This window comes from Pygoscelis adeliae, unplaced genomic scaffold (genome assembly GCF_000699105.1).
Source record: "Pygoscelis adeliae isolate BGI_AS28 unplaced genomic scaffold, ASM69910v1 Scaffold386, whole genome shotgun sequence".
NCBI lineage: Eukaryota > Metazoa > Chordata > Aves > Sphenisciformes > Spheniscidae > Pygoscelis > Pygoscelis adeliae.
Genome location: NW_008824940.1, coordinates 482,361 through 504,920, shown reverse-complemented (window position 1 = coordinate 504,920; position 22,560 = coordinate 482,361). Strand labels below are relative to the sequence as shown.

At 44.0% G+C, this 22,560-nt stretch overlaps 1 protein-coding gene across 3 annotated transcripts; it reads left to right on the top strand.

Annotated features, from left to right (window-relative positions):
• Positions 1–929: 929 nt before the first annotated feature.
• On the top strand, positions 930–22,395 carry ASB11 (ankyrin repeat and SOCS box containing 11, E3 ubiquitin protein ligase). Of its 3 annotated transcripts, XR_663674.1 has the most exons (9): positions 930–1,128; positions 4,136–4,215; positions 7,792–7,899; positions 10,755–10,905; positions 11,114–11,248; positions 12,179–12,370; positions 15,434–15,554; positions 20,859–20,930; positions 22,367–22,395. XR_663674.1 is itself a non-coding variant. In XM_009325463.1 (7 exons), exons 1-7 carry the CDS (start codon positions 951–953, stop codon positions 15,556–15,558), a joined length of 969 nt encoding a protein of 322 aa, XP_009323738.1. In that variant the 5' UTR covers positions 930–950; the 3' UTR covers positions 15,559–19,047. The 3 variants fall into 3 exon arrangements, 2 of the variants coding, with proteins under 2 accessions (XP_009323738.1, XP_009323739.1); XM_009325463.1 differs by lacking the exons at positions 20,859–20,930; positions 22,367–22,395 and having other exon boundaries at positions 15,434–19,047; XM_009325464.1 differs by lacking the exons at positions 930–1,128; positions 20,859–20,930; positions 22,367–22,395 and adding an exon at positions 2,345–2,478 and having other exon boundaries at positions 15,434–19,047.
• Positions 22,396–22,560: the final 165 nt, after the last annotated feature.

The window sequence follows — 22,560 nt, the reverse complement described above, 5'->3', positions numbered from 1 at the left end:
GGGTAAGAGAACCTGGGCAAGGAGGGGATTCAAAGAAAGAAAGAAATCTCCCTCCTGCTGTGCATAGAGGAAAATAGGAATCAAGGGAAGTTGAAATGAAAAGGAGATGGGGTATTCTACATAGTTTCAATTAATTACATGCAGAAAAAGTACTCTGTTCTCTATGGAAGCCATGTGCCTTCAGAAAGAAAAAAGGGCAGCTAAAGAAAGGGTGCATCTTCTTCGGTTTCAAATATTACACCTTTGACTCAATGATGGATAATGTAAAAATATTTCCATTCTTTCGAAACAGTAAGATGTTGTTTGCAAGACATATTTATGGACACCATTCTTTATCCCTGAGTGATGGAAAATCCCAGCATGTTGTCATGTGTTTCTGATTACACACTTTCAATGTATTTTTTCCCCTCCTAGAATAAATTTGACTTCTTAGCCCTGGCTTTGAAAATATGTGGTTTTATTTCAGATTCTTTCATGGTAATGCTTTTCTTTGATATGCTTGCCTTTGTTCTGTATCTGAGTACCAGCAAGGCCTGTTACCAAGACGGGAAAGACAGAAGAGTATTCTTTTTGCAGCATCTCTGAACAATTTCTGCAGCTTTACCTATGCAGCCTTTGTAAATGGAACTGCTACATCAAAGAGTAAATGTAATGTGGATGTATAGGCTTTCAGCTGGTATGGAGAGCATCTATCTGGAAATTTATTCTAATTCATGTGGGTTTGGAAAGGATTTTCTGTTTGTTTCCTGTATGGCACGGGATGTTCAAACTATCTTATCCTTGGTATTGTTATTTAGTATCAAATAGCCCATACCAAATAAAACCAGAATGTATTTTTGGTGACTGAGGAACAGCAGGTTCTGGAGGGTTTAAAATAGATGACATATGATACCAAGAATAGCCCGGTGCAACTTAGCCGACCTGAGAAACTATTCAAAGAGCAAACCAAAATGGAGGGCAGTTCTATACTCCATGCTTTCACTAACATTTATTTTGCCATTTTTGCTTTGTTTTGCTTTAAGCTTTTAATTAAGATTTCCTTGGCTTTGCTGACCCATTTCTATATTGTTAAAGGCAACAGAAAAGAGGCTGCCAGGATAGCAGAAGAGATCTATGGAATAGTCCCAGGTAAAGTAAAAATATGGACAGTCTAACATTTAAATGTATATTTGCTACATTTTTGTAACTTGAGCATTTAAATCATTGAGTTGCCATGAAATGAGGAATCTCTTGCTAAATGCATGGGAGAATGTTTTAACCTGAAGTGCCTTCCATTTCTGGGGTCTTTACAGTGTCAGTATGTGTTGGCATGATTTAGGTGTGCAAAATACGAGACTCCAACAATTACCCAGCTAGAATGAGGACAGCATTTGCTCAAGGCACTATGGTAAATAAAAAGATTGTTCTTGGAAGCAAGGCATTCTTTAGTGGGGGTTACAGATGGTTTTACTAAATATCTAGCTTTACTGCCAGAGAATATTTAGGGAAAAGTTTTAGCATGTTGATTTTCTGAAAGGAGATACTAGGAGGATATAACTAATGACTTTATGAATCCAAGCCAAGAGCCCCTGTTTTGTTAAATCAGATGATAAAAATGAATATAGCTAAAATTATTCTGAAATTATATACGGCATGGGAATATATTGTATTTAGTAGGCTATTTAGTAGGTCATTTATTTTCTTGGTTTTTTTCCAAGTGATTTTACTCCTTCACATCGCTTGCCGTAATAATGAGTAGACACGTGTTTGCACGCCCGGTAATTCCACTAATTAAAATGACACAGTATTTTAAATTTACTACTAATGAGGATATATTTTCCTACTTGAAGATTCTTATCAGTGTTGTCACATCACAGATTTTTATGTGACTCATTTGTTGGGCATTTTCTTCATGATGAATAGTGCCACCATGAGCAGGCACATGAACGTGAGCAGAACATGGGTGGTGCGAGATGGCCACCCAAAGCAGAGATTAAGATCTGGCCAAGAGAAATACTGCAGCAAAGCGTTTTTTACAAATCCTTTACATACAGGCATGTCTGGGTTATTAATTTATTTGTTATTCTCCAGAATATAATTCCAATCATTTATTACTGTCATTTTTTCCCCAGTGCCTTCATGCAATTGTAGTCAGACACGTGGCTAACAGCAGTTTTTCCTTCATGCAGGTTCTTATCAAAGTGCCTTGAAGTTTAGCAGACCATGACATATTTTTATCTGCAAGTTGCCATTTGCAAAAAGCCATTAAAGATAATCTTACAAAACATAAGATCATGTGATGCTGTTGCTGGGGTACTATATTGGATTACAGGTGGAGCTTCACAGCCTTTGCTCTTTGCAGTGAAGTAGCACAGCAGCAGGGCTGCTTAATTTATCTGTAGACATTTAAAAAGACAGTGTTTTCAGGCATGTCACTCACAACTGTGAAGGGAAGATGTGCCCCGTATGGGAACTATATTTGCCACACGTTTCAGGGAGGTAGGTTGCTGTGGCTAGCATGGAAGTATGCAGCAGCATGTGTTTTCAGAGGCATGTGTGTGCATACACATGCATTATAAATGCATGTGACGTGCGCTTGCACATGCCATACTATATGCATAAAAGGTTAAATAAGGCACGGTAGCTCTGTTGTCTGAGTTACTTCTGAATCTTCCTGTTGTATAAGGGCCCTGGGTTTTGTCACTTGCAACGTCTTCTGACTTTCTGAACTGAGCTTGCCTACTCCAGTCACCAGCATGATGAGGGATGTGGGGTTTTTTGGATGTTTTCAGGAAAATGTTTCTCAGTCCCTACCTGGTTCCGGTTTCCATCATTTTGCCTGGTGCATCCTTCTAGGTCCTTAGAAGAAGGTCATATATTGTGCCGGCTGGTCTTTCCATACCAGCTTCCTGCCTTAGTAGCCCAGGAACAGCTCCTTAAATAAATGGAAACAAAAGTAATAACCATAGTTAAAACCGTAACCTCATGAGGTAAAGTGCATCCCGGTTCTCGGGTAACAAAAGGACACTCCCTTGGCCAAGGTTGAAACCTCTGCTGCGTCCTTGGTCTCAAGTCCCCAGGGATGTGTCTGTGCCTCTCATGGATTTCTCCCTGCCTCAGGTAATACCTGAAATGGAGATAAATCACCCTTTCCATTCTCTCTGGTGTGCGGCATAGCTGAAAAAATTAAACAGGACAAGGGTTTCAAATACAGTGCTCATGGGGTTGCTGTACAACAGAGCATGAATGCAAACACTGGTATTGCTTCTGTCCTGTGGCACTGTAAATGCAGCTGGCCTTTGGAGAAATACTTACTACACACTGTGTCGCGATATGGTTATAAATTTTAATGTAGGACAAGTAAATTTGCTCTCTACCTGAGTTGCAGGGATTTAACGTGGGCTGACTGACTATGCCTGTAGGTAGTAGCTAGGCTAAGGAATTTTTTTTCTTGGCACATGAATAGATTAAGATAAGAAAAAGGGCAACCTAGCCTACATGAAGGAGTCTGAACAGTTCAACAACTCAAAATTATTAAGGAAGAAAAGTAAACCCTCAGGCAGAATTTATTTTTCCATGTCTTTTCTGAAATCTTCCAGTGAGGAGGAGGATGAAACCTGTTACCTGGTAGTCTGAGCTGGAGGATATTATTTATGAAGTTGTCAGTTCAGGAAATAAAACTGCCAGGGACATGCCAGAATCCACTTGACGGGGAAGTCAGCCCCGCGTCTCCCTGCTATGAGTCTCTTAATGAAGTGCAAGAGAAGCTGGAGTAGGATTTGTGACAAAAGCTCCCTAAGAAAGACAGAGGCTGATATGGTTTTGAATAGGAGAACTGCTGGGCTCTGAAGTCCCTGAGTGAGTCCCAGCGGCACTAAACTTGTGGTCTTCGCTGAGGCATGTTTTTAGCTGTTTTAAAAAGTTCTGCCAAGAAGCTTTTGTTTAGGTCCCTTAGCGAGTGGCCAGCTTTCTCAGGAGTGCTGAGCCCTCAGGTGCTCTGCTGAAAACAATTTATCAAACAGTTTCACCGCTGACCCCACATTGATTTCATATAAATGCCTGATCTGCATTTACACACAGCTGTTTTTTTCCCTGTCCTCCCAGGATCTGCTTTTGCTGCTTACCTGAATTAACTTTTATGCATTTGCTGTTTCAGGCAGCTGGGCAGACCGATCCCCTCTTCATGACGCTGCCTTCCAAGGACGCCTCCTGTCTTTGAAAACCTTGATTGCACAGGTAAAAGCCCACAGGTAAAGAAAAGGTTGAGAAGCAGCGTAGTTTCTGTTGAATTGAATCTGTGAGTTGGTGAGCTGGTAATAGACCGCAGCAGGGCATAAGAAATACAGTTGTATAAATAATATATCTGCATGCACGCCTTTGAGCATGTATTAGTTTGCTTAGGATGAATGGGACAAGCCCAGGACAAAGACCGTTACAGCATGTAGCTTGCTGTATGATAAACAATGATCCTTGGGCTCTTTCTCAATGATAAACCATGCAAACTGGGCTTGAGAACAGGGACAATGTATACCTCTCAGCTAGTTAAAAAAATGGGTAGAAAGCTGTAAAGTACATCGTGCTTTATAAAAGAGCAAGCATTGGTCTTCCTAAAGAGAGACCTGTCAGCCTGAAACCCTCTGCTCCAAATGAAATTAAGAGGTCAGGCAAAAGAAAGAGAGGAGGAAAGAATATACTGGAAAGGACAAGAAGCTGGGTATGAAAGGGGGCAGCTGCAAAGGGACAGGTTGGGGTTCTTCGTGCTTTGCCAACCGTCCTCCTTACCACCTTTGCTTAAACTCAGTGCCCTCATCTGGCAACAACTACAGGGAAATTAATTCCCTGAGTGTAAGCTTTGTGGCTTGGCCATCAGACTTTTTATATTCAAGGTAAATAGTTTTTACCAGTGAGGCCACAGCTTGAATGGACAACGTCCTCAAGGAGTGGAGCTGCCAGTGTGAAAGCCTCCTGTCGTGGTTTAACCCGGCAGGCTGCTGAACACCACACAGCCATTCGCTCCTTCCCTCTCCCCCCAGCCCCAGTGGGATGGGGGAGAGAATCAGGAAAAAAAAAAAAGTAAAATTCGTGGGTTGAGACAAAGACAGTTTAATAGGACAGAAAAGCAAGGGAAAATAATATTAATAATAACAATAATAATGATAAAAGAATATACAAAATAAGCGATGCACAATGCAATTGCTCACCACCTACCGACTGATGCCCAGCCAGTCCCTGAGCAGTGGTCACTGCCCCCGGCCAACTCCCCCCAGTTTATATACTGAGCATGACGTCACATGGTATGGAATGTCCCTTGGGCCAGTGTGGGTCAGCTGTCCTGGCTGTGCCCCCTCCCAGCTTCTCGCTGGCAGGGCACGAGAAGCTGAAAAGCCCTTGACTATTGTAAGCCCTGCTCAGCAACAACTAAAACATCGGTGTGTTATCAACATTAGTCTCATCCTAAATCCAAACCACAGCACTGTACCAGCTACTAGGAAGAAAATTAACTCTGTCCCTGCCGAAACCAGGACACCTCCACTCCAGACATCTATCGAGGCATGGCTGCAGCTAAAAGAGGTTGCTGTTTACAGCCAGTATTCCCCCTCCCATTTCCTTATCCCTCTTTCCTTCACCTGCTGATATCAAATGATTTTTATGGAAAAGGAAGTGATGGAGGTCAGGGATAATAAGGAAGGGGGTTTATTCGTTCAGGGCTTTGCTGGTTTTCTGACCCCCGCTATCTCCATTTATGCTGACCTCACACCATCTTGTTAGTGGGGCACCCGGTGTTGTGGTTATACACTAGATGCCCGTTATACACTGGTCATGGTTGTACACTGGTTGTGGTTATACACTGGAGAAGCACCTGGTGTGGTTATACATCATTTAGTTCATCCACCCTTTCTCCTTCTCCTGAAGACATTTCATTTTGACAGTGAAAGATGAGGGTCCTTGCTGATGAAAAGAGATCAAGGCAGCAATGTCTGCAGAGACTGAATTGGAGCCGATTCACCACAGCTTGATAAATGTAGGGACAAAGCTGTTCATGGAGCAGCATAATCATTGCTCATTGCTTCTAATATAGTTACACTACTAGCCTAAAATTAAATACGGAGCTGTGCCTTAGGGTATATGTGGGACACTCAGAAGTCTCTGCTGTAGGACCACAGTTTTCAAGAAAACCAGTGAGGCTTCTGCTCCCCAGGGAATGCCTGGACATAAGGGGACGATGGAACGCTGGAGTTTTAAAAGAGCTCAAGAACTCACCAATGCCTGTTCCAGCACTGAAAGAAGAGTTTGATTTTTCACATACATTGAAAACAAGGTTTAACATGAGCAATGTTTGGCAAACAGCTATAGTAAGATCTATAATTCATTCTCCATTTCATAATGGAAGGGATTGCTGTTTTGACCAAGACATCAGTACTTACTCTTTTGCTTGCAATAACTGAGTTTCATTTGTTAAATATATATATATGGATAATGATTGAGAATAGGTCTCCTTATCAGGAGTCTCTAGAAGACATTCCTCTTGAAGGAATATGCTGATCATTAAGTATGAAACATCTATACAATTAGAAAATGGAATAATCTCAACTTTTTTTCAAGGATTTATGTATTCCCCTGGCACTGATGTAATGTACGGGAAATTTTTAGCAACAGGTTTTACATTAATAATGCTTTCACTTGACTGAAAAATGATTGTTTTTCTATTATAGAATTTCTAGCTTAAAGCGATTGCAGTGGTTGCTTTTAATTGCATAGGATTGCCCCTCATTGCATCGGGACTGGTGACTTTTTACAGTGTTACATTGCTCACAGATACTTATTTCTGCCCATTGCATTTGCTACTGCGTACCAAAAAGTGCATTGCTGCCATCTTGTGAGTTGCCTAGTTTATAGCACACCAGGTAGAGACCAACTGTGTTACAAAATCTAAGACATCAAGCGGACAATAGAGCTGCTTCCAGGCCTGTTCTCACACACGATTGTAAAATCTTAATTACCAGGAGATTTAGCTACGTTCTGGAGAAAACACATGTGACAATTGCTTTTTCCTTTGTGAACATGTCTGGTTTCTGTTTGTGCAGGAATAGATGTAAGAACTGTCATTTAGGGAAATATCTATGACAAGGCATTTGTAAATCACAGTTCGTTCTTCCAGTGTAAAACATTTCCTGGGTGGTCAAATAAGAGGAACTGATTCGTGGGTGGGATTTGTCTCATCTATCTTATGGGTTTACCAGGTACTTACTACCTATGAGTGAAACACACTGGGCACCCCATACAGTCAGTGGAAGCATTTTTAGGACACAATTCATCCAACCTATTGGAAACAGCTTGTTTAGCATGGGATGAATCACATCCTAGGGGAGCCTGTTTCTCCCCACTGAAGGAGCTGAGGGCTCCAGCCGAGCTGCTGATACCTGTGCCAGAGGTGTCCCTGTTCAGGAAGGTGAATCCCACCAGCTGTACCTCCTGGTGCTGGACTTAATAGGGAAGGTAATGCCACCCTTATAAGTTAAAGAAATGTGATCACTTTCCTGTGATTGACTGTGCATTGTAAAAAGCTAGAAATAGAAGGCACAGCTTGTACTTGCTTCCTCTTTAACCCCATCACTAGCTGCCGTCTTTGGGGACAAGCACCGAAGCACTGAACAGCATTAATCCAACCCATGCACCTTCCCCAGGCACGCACCCAGTGACGTGGCTCTCCCCCGCCGTGGTCCGACCGCCCTTTGCACCCGCGCCGGCCCTGGGGTAAGCTGTGTGGTTCGGGCAGGGCTTTCCCTTCATGCCTCCTGCCCTGTGTTGCAGGGTTTCAACGTGAACCTGGTGACGACGGACCGTGTGTCGGCTCTCCACGAGGCCTGCCTGGGCGGCCACGTCGCCTGCGCGAAGGTGCTGCTGGAGAACAGCGCTCAGGTGAGTCCGGAGGATGCCGGCGGGGACATGGGTGCCTGGAGCGCAGGTGCTCCCTGCATCAGCGGGGATGTTGGACGGGCTGCCCGTGGGGCAGGGCTAGGCTGCGATGGACAGGAGCATCCCGGGCAGAAACGGGGAAAAAGAAAACAGTGCTCTGTTTCCGTGGGTAATGGATTTGCCTTCCCCCGGTGGTTGCTTGGGTCACCCCGTTATTCTGTTCTGTTTTCCCTCTGTATGTGAAACATAGTCACGATTGATGGAAAAGGAATAAGAGATGCTAGGTGAAAATACCCTTGAAGAAAATGACTTATCCCTTTTTTTGCCCCATAACGATCACTGGGATTGGCTCCGGTTTTCTGTGGGATGGTTTGAGAGTCTCATGTAAGTAAAAATAGATGTGCTTAAAGCAATGAAACTTTTTGTCTGCTAATAAAATAACATTTACCCCAGTTGGACCTAAGGTAGAATACATGTTAAAAATGGAGGTACAGGAATGGATGAAATATATAAGAATATATTTCATTCAGCTGGCTTTTCAAGTACAATTTATATGGCAAGAAACTGAGCAACACCATAACAGGCAATCAAGCTATCCTTTGTAGAAGAAAATATATTTGTTAATGTCCTAAACTGTATGCCAAGTTTCAATCCCTCAGAAAGATGAAAGGAAAACCTCTTTCTGCTCAATTTTACTTGATTTTGGTATATTAATGACATTGCCTTTCTACAGCTCAGAGAAATCATCTCTCAACTACCTGTTGCTTTCCTAAGAAATCAGCCTGTTCCTGGTATAAAATATAGCTCCGGCGTTTTTTGGTTTTTGCTTTTCCCCTGCACTCTGTTCATAAATAAAGTCAACAGGCCGTTGTCTAACTTCTGGGAGAAAATGTGCCATTCTGCTGCTCTCCTTTATTGCTGAGGTCTTCTTTATTTCCTTTTTTTACCAAACCATTTACGCCACAACAGCTGTCTTACTATTCTTTCCTCTTTTACGAGTTAAACCAATGCCCAGTAGAGAGGGAAAGCGAGGAAGTAATTTTTATTCTTCACTTATCTCCTTGCTTACCCTTGGTTACCATCTTGCTGAATTGCTGGCCCTGTTGTGAAATGATGCCGATAGACCCCCAGTGCCTCCAGCATCTCCAGCCACATCTGCCCGATGAGACTGGAGGGAGGCGGGGGGCAGTGATGGGCTGCAGGGCTGCAGCATATAACCTGCCTGAAATACAGATACCCCCGAAGCATATCTATTTCTTTCCTTTTGCTGTTTTAGAAGCTCTGCAGGATGAGGGATAGTTTAGCTCAGCAATTAGCAGGAGGGGAGGAAGATCAAGGAAGAGGCTGGGATCTGTAGTGATGATGCTGTTGAAACAGAGTCTTAGTTGGAGCCTTGCAATTTCAGGAGGAGCAAGCTGCATTTTGGGCTCCAAAATCTGAGCAGACAGATGTCCCCCATGCTGTGGTACCTGGTATCTCCCCATACCATGCCGGCTTGCCTACCTCCTGGCCCTGTCATGATTATTTTCCAGCCAGGTCTGTTCCCCCCACTGGTTTTCCATGAAGGTGAGCAAGCAGAGGAGGCACCAAGGAGCAGGGGCTGCCTCCTCCAGTGTACCTGCCTAATCTGCAAGTGCAGCTTCACGTGGGGGAGCGTGGCCTCGCACTGGCTGCTGCATGGTTGGAGCCTGCTGAAGACGGCAAGGACCGAAACACTGGAAATGGCAAGGACTGGCTTGTAATTGTGGGAAAAGCACCTTGTGGAAAAAGGAGTTAACTCATACAGCGTCATAAACAAGTCAGTAGTTCAAATGAACGAGGACAAATGATATCTAGGAAGGTATCAGCTGCAGATGGTCTGCTGCTGAATTATCCAGAGTAAACCAATAGGTTCTTAAACATTACTGCCTTTCTCTGCTTTAAAGGCAAAATATCTTGCTAGTTAAATTGTGTGAGCTAGTGTATTTCTACCCTGGTGCTCCGACCCCTTTGCAATGCAGGTCCTGTGCTTGCACTGATAGCAACGTCCTTCGACTTCCACAGTGATCCAGGACTTCTCCAGCCCTTCCTCTCCCATCTCTTTCCTCTTCTCCCTGATTTGGAAATGGCACGAATTGCCACGTGCTTGCATAATCCATTGCCCTTCTCCAGTGTACCACAGAATTAAAGACAGGCAGATTTGCTACATAAATTGCCTCTGAGGGCTTGCTATGTAGTTAAACATAGCAGCTACGGCACTGTACACAACATAGGCCGGGGACCGTGCTGTGCCGGTGGAGAATGACGGATGGTGGTTCTAGCCAGGTCTTTACATCGGAGATGGAGGAAGGAAATTCTCTCTTACACACACACACACACGAACAGAAACTCTTTCAAGCTCCTTTTCTGTTCGGCATTAAGAGTATGTTTCCATGAAAATTTCTTTTGCTGGAAATGTGTTTTCAGGTGAAAGCATTAAACATGAAGTAAATGTTTTCATTGAAAAAGCAAAGCCATTTTTATCTGAGCGTATTCCGGCTTTGGGTTGGTGCAAACTAGATGATCATGAAGATACTCGAGTTCTCCACACACAAAAAAATTAAAATCTGCATTTCCTGAGCCACTCTAGGAGGAGCATTCATAGCAGGCAGTGTCGCTGCCTTATGGCACTAGCTACCCAGGAAAGAGGGCAGACCTCAAAGGAGAATGTAACATATGTTCTGCCACAACATATAACTCTGAAAGTTGTTAACAAAATCAATTCTGAAATTAAACAAGACAAGCGTCTTTTTCTGGTGCGTTTTTGGTGTGCGCATGAGGCACACTGCAAGGGCGTTCCTCTTAAATCGGATTATCCTGAGTGTGTCTTGCTGTTCCAGGTCAATGCAGTCACCATCGATGGGATCACTCCTCTGTTTAACGCCTGCTGCAGTGGCAGTGTGGCCTGTGTCAACATGCTGCTCGAATTCGGAGCCAAGCCGCAGCTCAGGAACCACCTTGCATCGCCCATTCACGAAGCAGTCAAGAGAGGTAACGTTCAGGCTGTGAGTGAAGCTAATAATAACGAAGTGAGGAGTACATCTTTTATTGATGTTAAAATATTTTTCCAAAGAAAAACTTGTCCGTGCTGGTACGGATAAATAGGCTTGGCTTATTCCCAGCTCTTGTGCCTCGTTGGTTGTATCTGTGTGTGTTCTGCTCTACAGCACTTCATTGATGGCTCTTCTTCTCTCCACAGGGCACAGGGAGTGCATGGAGATCCTTCTGGCCCATCAGATTGACATTGACCAAGAAGACCTGCAGCACGGGACCCCGCTTTATGTGGCTTGCATGTACCAGAGGACAGACTGCGTCAAGAAGCTTTTGGAGCTAGGTACACCTGGAAAAGGGGCCAGGGAAGAGCTGTGGTGGTATGAGCCAGCGCTGCTGGTCTCTCCGGGCTGCCTCTCCACTGCAAACATCATGGGTTATTTCCACAAGAGGTGTTTGGCAGCCCGAGTCTGTGAGACTCGCTTGAAGCTATTAAAAATTTCACCTGCATTCATGAAGAATTTATTATTTCCTCAGTAAAAAAAGCCCTAATTACGACACCTCCCTGAGACTGTCTGAATGTGAAAATAAAATACTTTTAGTTTTCTAGAATGATAACAGGAAGCACAGACAATGCTGACTAATATTAGTGACCAAAATCAACTCTGGATTATGATAAACTGCCATGCTAAGCATTAACTTCACCTGCTTCTCAGTGGATGATGAAGACAGCAGTAAAGCTGCTTGAAAGAATAATTACTGCAGGTCCAGGCACAGCCTATGAGCTAGCATAAATTTTTGCTGTCAGTGTACATTAGCTGACTTACAGCTGCTCGAAGTGTGGCCCTGCTGTGCCTGGAGAGCCGAGGGCACAGCTCTGTGCTGTGCTGTGCTGTGCTCCTGGAGTTATTACAATCAGATACCTAGAGGGTCTTTTCCCCCCCAGTAATTAAATTAACATAATCTGTTAGATTTTATGTTATTAACAAATTTACAGACCATATGGTAGGCTTTGAACATCTATTGGGTTGAAGGTCAAACTGCTCGGTTCTGTCCATCACAGACAGGGTTCGGTGGCTCAGAGGGCGTTTATACAGCAGGCATTTGACCTGCTGAGTTTTGCACTGCTGCTGTTGAGAGAAATGAGGGAGGCCTGTGTGCCATCCATCCCCTTCGTTTATTGAGGCTACTGGTGGAAACCAGCCTGTGTGATGCGGGTTTGGACAGTTCTGGCTGCCTCCTGGGTCTAACCGTGCACTCCTGTTCACTCAAGGAGCCAACGTTAACGTGGGGAAGCGATTAGACACCCCCCTCCACGCGGCAGCAAGGAAATCCAGTGTGGAGGTAGTCGCCTTGCTGACAGACTATGGTGCTAACCCGAGATGCAGAAATGCTGAACTCAAATGTGCCCTGGATCTTGCCGTACCCAACAGCAAAGTGGAGCAGGTGCTTCTGCTTCGGGAGGGTAATGGTTTCCTTTCTTCTTCTCTTTTTTTTTAAGTAGAACAGTATTTATTTCCTTTACCTAAGTACATTTTCTAACTGCTTTTATAAGTAATGCTCTATATAAATTCTCTTAGCTTCTCTACTGACATAAGCCTGCAGCACATGACACTGAAGTAAGAGATCTCTGTTTTGTTGCTAGATCTGCCACCAAGTGTCAGGGTTTTAGTGGGTAAATTGGTCAGTTGTTCTGTACTTTCTTTTCCTGTCTACTGAAGGAAAATTATACTTATTTACCTATCGGGACTCTAAGGATTAAAAACCGCCATGAAAGTTTATTCATTGATAATATTTTAGTACCACCATCTTGTGTTCAACTTCTCACCGTGGCTCAATGTCCTGCTTCCTGCAGAAAAAGCGGCATGAGTGTGTGTGCCCTTGGTCACCAGGAGAAAGCAGAGCTATTTGCCAGGTGGCTATTCAGCTTCGCGGCACACAGCTCTTCCATGTGGTTCATGGGGCTGCAAACCCAGCACAAACCAGCAGAGCCCTTTGCAGCTTACTTTCAGCCTTCCTACAATATTTCTGATTATCTTTACAGTCTACTGGAAGGAACTTCTGAGCAGAAATTAATCTAGATACTCTTGTGCCATTTTCACCTGCACCACATGCAGCCAAAACTTGACGCATCCAATAGCAATATCCCTGGGATATGGACATGCTGAATTAAGTCCCCGCGCTGTGTTTCCCAGCTCACTGGCACCCTGTTAGTCGGTCTATGCCCCCCAGGGCTTTGCCGGCAGGGAGGGTGAATGGTGCTCCCCAGGCGGGCAGCCTGCCGCCTTCCTGGGCATACCTTGCTCCCCACCAAGGAGCAAAGCACCATGTGCACAGAGAGCCTGCTTCCAGCTGCAAAATAGCTCTTGGATGGTAAATTAATATTGTCAATGGTGCACATAAGCTTTGTGCCAGCCCTCCGCACACAGGTGGGTTTTATAGAGGAAATGAAACATTGGCTTAATATCCTTCTGTCCTACTCCCTTTCTCCATGGCTTTTCATGAAGAACTTTAATTTGTCATGTCAAAACCTTCTGGGAGGACTTTTGCTTGAATGCTTCTCACCTCTTGTGACTTCTATCCCCGCCTCTGAGATGTTCAGGACTCAGCGATGGCAGGCTGCGTGAGCAAAGGCAGTGCTTGCAGATGTCCTGCTCCAGTTGCCCTGTGTGATTGAGAGTTTGTGTAGATAAAGAAATGTTCCGATATGAATAATTTTCTCTTCTTGAACCTTCTTTTTATTTCCACTTTCAGCTTGTCACCCTCTCCTCCCTTACAGTCAGAGGCACCACACGGCAATTCAGCTCCTGCTGGCTCTTCATTTTTCAGAAATGAAGTTTCCTCAGTTTCCTCACCTATCCCTTCAGCCCCGCTTTCAGATACTTTGCGGTAGCTAACATCTGCAACTGCCCTTTCCCCCTGCTTCTGTGTTTTCTCTGGCCCTTCTGTTTGAAATAAACACCCCAGGGGCTTCTCTTGAAAAGTTCTCTTTCTACCCCCTGACTTTTCTGCCGTGGTTACTTAGATGGCTCCCTTTAATTGCTCCTCTTCCTAGCTATTAAGTGGTGTGAAATATAAAATGTTTCTGTTTTCCTAAATGCTTTGGGAGATGGTAGCTTCTTTCTTCACTTCCAGTGACAGTAGTGCAAGTGCTTTTTTCTATATATCCCATATTTTTCTGTTAATTTCTTCTCAGAGGGGGCACTATCAGCCTGTTTAGGCTCCTAAATTTTCCTGTAGTAAAAGCACAGATTATGAAGCTTGCCTGGAAGATATAAGGACAGGCTTTTAAACGCACAACTCTACCCATTGCTTGCCAAACAATGCTGTGATCGCTACTGTTTGGCCAGAAACCGGAGGGGTAGGGCTGATCCAGGGCTCAAAAACAGCACCTCTGAGCAGGTGCAAAGGTTCAACCTGGGGCAGCTCCAGCAAGAGGAAAGCGAAGGTGAGGCAGGGACATGTTCACTGGCAAGTTGCTTGCACGTGCAAATGCATGAGATTGCAGAAGCAACGGAGCCTCATTTCCAGTGGGTTTGTGCCTGGTGTGCCCCTCACGTGACCCGCGGGGGGTGGCCTGGGGGCACCTGCCTCGCCACCCCGCAGGGAAGCCGCCGGGACAGCACCGCTCTGTGCAGTGCTGTGCAAGCCACTGCCCAAGCCGGCCTCCCCGTTGTCCCAATGAGTCCGCCAACAGCTTTCCTACCAGTCGATTCTCTGATGTTTAACAAGAGTTTATCACATGTGTCGACCTTTCCTTCATGGCAAGGGAAGGGCAAGAAGGCCTCTCATCTTTTTATTCTTTTTTTTTTTATTTTATATTTTTATTTTTATTTTTTACCCTGGGTGCCTTTTTGCACAAAACTTTTGGGGACTTTCTATCTTCGAGATATTTTCCTTTCAGTCAGACTTAATTAAAATTGGATGACACATTAAGAAATGATTTTGGGGAGCGCTGATAAACTGACTGACAAACCTAAATATTCAGAGACAGTGTGGTCATGTAAAAAGGCTAAGTTGCAGTTGCTACTTGTGCAGGTACCTGCTGAGACACCAGTGGTTGGAAGAAGCGTGTTCTGTATATATGAACAACTAACTGTATTTGCCATATCCACCTTATTATGGCTGGTCTATACCAAGCACCTCTGCAGCTCCCCGTAATCCCTTTTTATCCTCACAACACTGCTGGGAGTTGTCTTATTTTCTGAGCAAGGGCTATGCATCCTGGTGCTCCCTCTCCAGTGCAGACACCTTTATGGCATTTCAAGTATTTGCTCAAGAAAAGATGCAGACAAGCCTAGCCGTGCATGCAGAAAAAGGTTTTTAGTGCTCATAGTTTTCAAATTGCTGAGCCAGTTTTGACAACATAAGTTAAATACGAACAATAATGTATTTAGTTCTCCCTGACTTTGGCAAGTCATTGTGTAGTGCTTGATCTGATTTTCAAATCTTGCTGGTGTTTGTTGCTTTCTGACTTATACTGGTGGGGGGGTTGGGGGTCCTAGTTCTTGCCTTTGTTTTTTTACAGGTCCTGCCAGCCTAGCCCAGCTGTGCCGGTTGTGTATCAGAAAGCATCTGGGTCGGTCGTGCCTATATACAGTCCACAAGCTGCACCTGCCTGAGCCACTTGAGAACTTTCTCCTTTATCGGTAATTCTGTGACTATCTTTAAAGAAAGAGGAACAAATGGTTGTTTACTCCGAAATTATTATATTGAAGAAAAAAATCAAAGACATCGTTTACTGTCTACTGTGGATACCAAACATTAGCTGCTATGTGACAGTGCAAATTGAAAACACCTTTTCACAGACAGTGAATGATATTATGGATACAGTTCCCTCACAGTTTATTGCCACATCCACTTAGGCCAGCCTGAGAAGTTGTAATACATGAACAGCTCACTTGACATGTTTGTAGATGCACATGCACACATCCACCCACTCACAGACACACACAGAGATTTCCCCTGCATTCAGTGTTATATTTATTCCTGTAGTATCTGTGCAGCTTCTTCCTCTTGTCTATCCAATCTCACTGTCAAAATCAAGGTAGTGGCTTTTATTCTTCCACTAGTGTGAGAATCAAAGCCTTCAGTGCCCAACGTCAGCCGTGTATAATATATTGCGCATCTTTTGTCAGCTTTGACTTTGCATCCTGCCACCTCTTTCCTGTGGTCTAGTGGAGCCGTAGCAACTTCCAGCAGGCTCTGGCTGACCAGCCACTGTACATGTCCTCGCTCTGAGACCAGCTGCCCCCAACACTAACACATCTTGTCCTCTGGGGTGCAAATGGTTTTATCAAAGCAGATGCAGAGGTTTGGAGTAAGGCCACAAAAATGTGTGAAATTCTTAAAGAAACCTTCATCTCTTCTAGAAGAAGTCCTAAGCTATATCACCTGAGATCTGGCTGTGTTCATTACATGAACTGTTTTTCTTAGCTGAATTCCAGGACAGAACTGCAAATGTTTTCATAGGCACAGCAGGTCAGCATTCAATGTCTGTCCTTTGCAAGGTTTAAAGATAACCAAAGGAATGAGTTGTTTCTCTTCTTTTGGGCTTTGCATGCTTTGACGTTTCTCAAGGTAAGTCCTTGGACTGTAGAGCAAGAGAGAAGCAGGGCCCCTAAGGATGGTTGTGCATCACTTAAACGTTCTCCTTGATGGATATCGCTTTCCAGGAGGAGAAGTTTGCAGGCTTGTCTGCTCCCTCATCCCCTACTCTAGAGACTTTCATCACCTTCCTGTGAGAACGGATTTTGAGTGTTATGACTATGCACATTGTGGTATTAGTTTAAATATTGTCAGGGTTAGTAGCTTGGACACAGCAGAGCTAAAAATGTGCACCTCTTTGAGTTGAGAAATGTGGGATCCAGCGACTGGTGCAACGCCTGCGTGGCTCCGTAAAGGTTTGTTTATTTTTCCCATGGAGGTTGTTCTGAGGGGAGAAATGTTTCTTCAGACCCGAGTTTTGGTAAACTTCTGCCATGAGACAGGCAATGGTGTTTCACTAGTTGTAGTAAAATGGGAAATAGAGGTAAAAGGAGAGTCTGTCTCCGCTTAGTTCAACTTCACTGGTTTGTGAGGCCAAAGGCACATTTTCAGGCTGTGAGACGTAGTGGTTTTATTATGAGCTATGCATGCTGGTACCGATTTTCACTGCCCATACATCTTAAGTCAGGGGGAACTGGTCTTCTGGAGGCTTCCAGCAGCCTTGAGCTCCTGTCCCTGCTCCAGCAGCAGCAGCCTCTCTGGTTCGATGTTAATCCCTTAACTTCACCGTGACAGTTTCCCTCTCTGAGACATAGGTCTAATGTTTCCCATATTTTCTTACGATTAATTCAGCACAAGTAAGATAAATTGTGCTCCCAGCAGTTCACGAGACTGGACCTGCAATGTTACAGTCAAAAATGAATGTGGTTTTCAGTCTGTGTTTGCACATATTGAACGCTATCTGATGGCAAGAACTATTGCCCATAAAGTTGTCAGTGACATGAATGACCTTGTACAGTACAGTATATCATGAATCTCAGAGACTTGAACTCTAAATTCTCAAGAGACTCTGAAAATCAAATACTATCAAGAAAGAAATGTCTCTATTAATCTGATGTCCGCAGATCTCTCTCGGTCTTATCTTCACTGCCAACTCACCTGCTCCGTTTGTAAGGTGGCAGTCAGAATACCATCCGCTATCTAAATGGAGAGACAGAGCCTCAGCTGTGTGGGTTGTCAGACTTGCATTGCAATTAGGAGCTATGGCAATTTATGGGATCTATTTCAGAATGTGTAATACTGAATTGATTTCCTACTGCGATCATCAGTGAAAGCAATATTTCACTTGCATAGGATTTTAAATTGAAAAAATGTATCTTCATTAAGGAAATGCATAGTCTATTCAGCCTCTCAGAAAGGTTTATGTTAAGAAGCAGCAGAAGCTGCCCTATATTTATTGCTGATATTAGCTTCCCATCAAAAAATCACCTCACCTTTGCTTCCTCCTGAGATATCATTCTTCCTGAAATTCTGTATATCAGAGGGTCTGGAGGGAACAGAGCCTTAATAAATCAGAAAAGAAGCTCAGAAGTCCTGACATTAAGAAATTTCATTAGAAATTTTACCTAGACTTTCTTGCTCTTATCTCAAAAGATTAAGTTACCCATTTTATTTTCATTGACTGTGCTTTGTGTTGTAACAATGCACGGAAATATTGCCGAGGAAATAGCTGGAGGAGGTATTTAATATTTTTTTTGCAAATACGCTGTCTCATGTGAGGATAGGGAAGGACTGGGACAATTTGCTAGGAGGCTACTGAATCTTGTTGGTGATTTTTCAGAATGAGTTTGAAAAACATCTATCAGATGTGGATACAGCAGCTTTTCCCCAGGCGGGAGAATGGCTAACTAATCTCACAAGGTCTCTTTCCTTCAAAATAGGTGGCATCTTCTCTATCATTCTATGATCATTGACAGGAACCAGTTATTTGGGTAAAATATAGTTTTCCTGGGAACACAGACATTTTTCAGTGCTGCAGTGTCCATTGCTATACCACATCTGCATGACTTTACCTCCAACAACTGCCAGTACTATCTGCTTCAGTGAAAAGAGCCGCATATCTCAACAGGAATAATTACACAATATCCTGGCTATTGGAAAAGTTCTTCTGAACCACAAACACTTACTGATTCTGAGTACAGACACTGACTTGCAGTGTAAAGTACGAGCTTGGGCTGTGGATGCTCACTAGCCATAAAGTCCTTGGTCCTGGGTATATTTTCCAGGAGTGGCTTAAATGGGTTACTGATGTACAGTATAAAACCAAAAGACTTCCTTTTATCGTTCTCAATCTGTTGGGCCACTTTTCAGTTTTCTTATTCATCTATTATGAGAGATCCAGTGTGGACTCAGAAATGCCAGTGATGAGGACCTCACAGATGTCAGCCTAATCAGATGTTGACTTCAAGCCATCATTAATTACTCAGTATATCTCTATCATTGCTCATGATCCAAAGCAAAACAAAATTAAATTGGCTTTGTATCAGCCCTGTCTTTATCTTTATTCTAAAATAAGCAGTCTTCATATCTATGTTATTTCTACCAGTAGATGCATTCCCATGTCTCAAAACATCTTTGCAATCCTTCCCCCCCCCCCCCCGCCCCCCGCACTGTATCTTTTCTCACACCAATAAGCTCCTGTTCATAGGCATGTCTCTTCTGATCATCTTTCTCCTGGATTCACATATTTCTCCTTTGTCACTAAGAAGATAGTTTTTAGTTTCCTCCTTGAGGAGCCTAACTCTTCAACTTTACCCGTCTCCTTGTTGTCTGTGTTATTTCTCTTGCTCGCCAGGATGCTGTGTTGGGGTCCCCCCTCCAAACCTGCACATCTCAGCCCTCCCTAGCCCTGGGGGAGGGCACTGGTGTTCAGAGACCTCTCACCCCCGTGGCGTGTGTCCTGCTCACAGGCTCCTCAGCTGGCTCATCCTTGTGGGAGCAGGGCTGCACTGGCCACCATGCTCATGCAGAGCTGGAGCAAGTCATTTGGCTGTGCCTGGTGCTGTCTGGGCTAACTCCAGGCACAGCACCGCTACTTGCTGGCTGTCTGGCTGCACATAGCCGGTTTTCTCTGTGCCTGATCACAGCAGGAGACATGCTGCTGTTGTTCACAGTTTACACTAATTTGTAAAGGCTGTTGTGGCAATGCTCTTCTTGCTCTGCCCGTGTTGCTATCTCAGCACCCTGGCCCAAAACCTGGCTCCACAGGTTTCCTTGTAGCTTGAGAGCACTTTTTCCCAGAGTCTCATCTGCAAGAAGTCTGGCTAATGGGCCACCTCCTCAGGGACATACAACAGTGAAAATAAATAGACCAACACATTTTGAAAGGGTTTAATGAACAACGTTCCTCACAGTCGGTAGGAAAAGAAAAGTTACGTTCTAATTTGGCCCCTAAAAGATCCCCATTTTGGTCTCCTGACCAACCTGTTGTGCTCAAGTTGACCTCTGTTGCCTGCAGTGCAACTCTGTTATTGGCATTTAACAACCCTCCATCCTCTCTAGGACTCAACTTTTCATAGCAGATGTGCCAGTCCCTGATTTTCTGTCTGTCCGGCTGAATCTCCCATTCAGAGTGAAATTAAAAAGGGGGGGGAAATGCTAAGCTGCTGAAACTTCTGGTCATACTGTAGGAGCTGAAATTCCCCACGTCTGCCTTGAGGTGCCGACATCCCACCTTCCTAGGCAGACACAGGCTCAGAGGGAGGCTGTCTGTCCATCCATCCACCTGTGTGCTCCCTCTTCTTGTGACCGGACATGCCCGTGCCACTTTGGACAGCGGGACCAGGGGCTCATCTCCTCCCGACTCCGTCTTCCCCCAGGGAACTCGAGCCTGGTCAACATCCACCTCATGGCATTTAGACTTCTTCTCACCACCCGTGCTAGAAATTAGTGTTGTGCTGCCCCTGTGCAAACCCTTGCAAAGGGGGTCATCGTCCTCTCCATCCCACTCTCTGTCCTCCACTTGCTGTCTGCTCTGCAGGGCAGGAGGCGCAGCGGCTGCCCAACACTTCTCTGTCCCAAACCCGACCTCTGTCTCCTGCAGCACAACTCTGCTATTGGCATTTAACAACCCTCCAGTCCTTATTGGATTGAAAATACTGGTGGCCTGTCCCAGCTAGGGCAAGTCTGATACTAATGAAAATGAAGCACATTCACTGACTCTTAGTTGAAAAATCTGGCTGACCTATATGCGGGGCTGACAGTTCATGATGCCTTTGTACATTTTTTTTTCAGAAATTAACTTTTTTCACATGCCAATTGCTCCTCACTGTGATTTTTTTTAATGTTCCACAAGAGATGTCTAATACGTTAATGTCAAATACAGATTATTACACATAGATCTTCTGTCTAATTTGATTTCTATTTCTTAAAAATTCCTTTGTCCTTAAATTCTATGCCATTTGTAGAAACTCATGACGGATATTGCAAGCGAACAAAAAACTACATTGGGCTTGGAATTGAAAAATCTTCAGTAAAAGGTACCAGGAGTTGTGGAAGAAAGCATAATTTGCATATTCAGTTGAGAATAACATCTGGAAGGGGAGAGAGAGATGAATCATCAGAGCATGCCATTCCAGCATTTTATTTAACAAGTCAGCCAAAGGAACACATTAGTCAGCAAACCGTTTCAACTAATATATATACTTACTGGCAATGGATAAAGTTTCACATGCGTGAAAGGTTTTGAACTTATATTTCAGTGAATTACACTTATATATCCAGAACTTTCATTCACAGCAATCAGAAAAAAACTATCGTAAATGCCAAAACCCAGCACATAGTCAAGATAGCAATTTCTGTCATTATGCACCTAGTCTGTGTTGTTATCTTCTACAAGTTTGGGTTACCAGAATCACAAACGCTAACTTGGCTCACTTTCATTCAGGTGCAAAACTGAGGTCTGAGAAATACAATTATGTTCCAGCTATGTGAAAAAATAAAGTGATTTTGGTATTTATGGTAACAAGGTATTTAATGCTTTTATTTATCTACAAGATGTACCAAACTCTGTGGTGATTAGGAACAGGGGAAAAAATGAGACTCCCAAACCAGTCTTTGTGGGGAAGGGAGGGTCTGGGTTTAAACCCATGTTTTTTTGAAACAACCTAATGGAATAATATACAGGGCTTTCTAGTTTCGTCCTTTCCCCCAGATGTAGAGATTCAGTGGAAAAGATCTGAAGACAGTGAGAGAAGAAATATCCTGCCTTTTAATAGCTTTTCACGCCTGGAGGCTGCAGCTATTTCATCTGATCTCCTCTGTAATGCAAGCCACAGGACCTGACCCAGTAATGCACTAACCAGGGCCGTGCTTTGGGCTACAGCGTGTTTTACAAAACATGGAGGTCAAGCAGGCTCCCCTGCACAGGCAACCCCCCCGGGAGCCGCTCTGCCGCTGTTAGTGCCCCAGCCCCGGGGAGGTGGTGGGATGGAGGGTTGTCTTCTCCTTTGCATACACCTGGTCTTGCCCAGAGCCAGGAGCTGCCGCTGCCGCCGGCGAGACGGAGTGCCGTGCCGGAGGGCGGTGCCTGGCCAAAGCCTGCTGAGCTAGTGCCTGCAATTCTGGTAACACAAACTTGTAGAAAATAAGATGAAAAATGAGGTAAATAATGACAAAAACCGCTATATTGACAATGTGCTGGGTTTTCTGGTGTTTGGTAGGTGAATTTTGCAGCACCCTGCCATGTTTTTAGCTGTATGTTACCAAGGACTTGCTAGCAATATGTTTTTGTGGTGGATGGTTCATTTTCTGCCAGGTCTACTTGCTGGCTATAAATGTTAACATGCTGTAACAGTGTAGAAATTAGACAGGATGGGAAGGGAGGGAGATTTAGAGATTTCCAGAGAAAACTTGTTCTAACATTTGTTTTCTGTTCTATGAGTGTTTGTGAGTAAAATGTGCTTTCTTCTCTTAGGAAGAGAAGAATTAAAGACTCCATAGGTCTTATGACTTACTCATTGTATTATGCCCATGTCGTGCTCCACCAACGTCACAAACATTAATCCCAACTTCTTTTTTTTCTGGGGTGGTGAGGAACATGCATTATGCTTTGTATTTGGAGAAGGGAGATGTATGAATTTACTGAATCCTAGAGAAAGTTAGTTTACA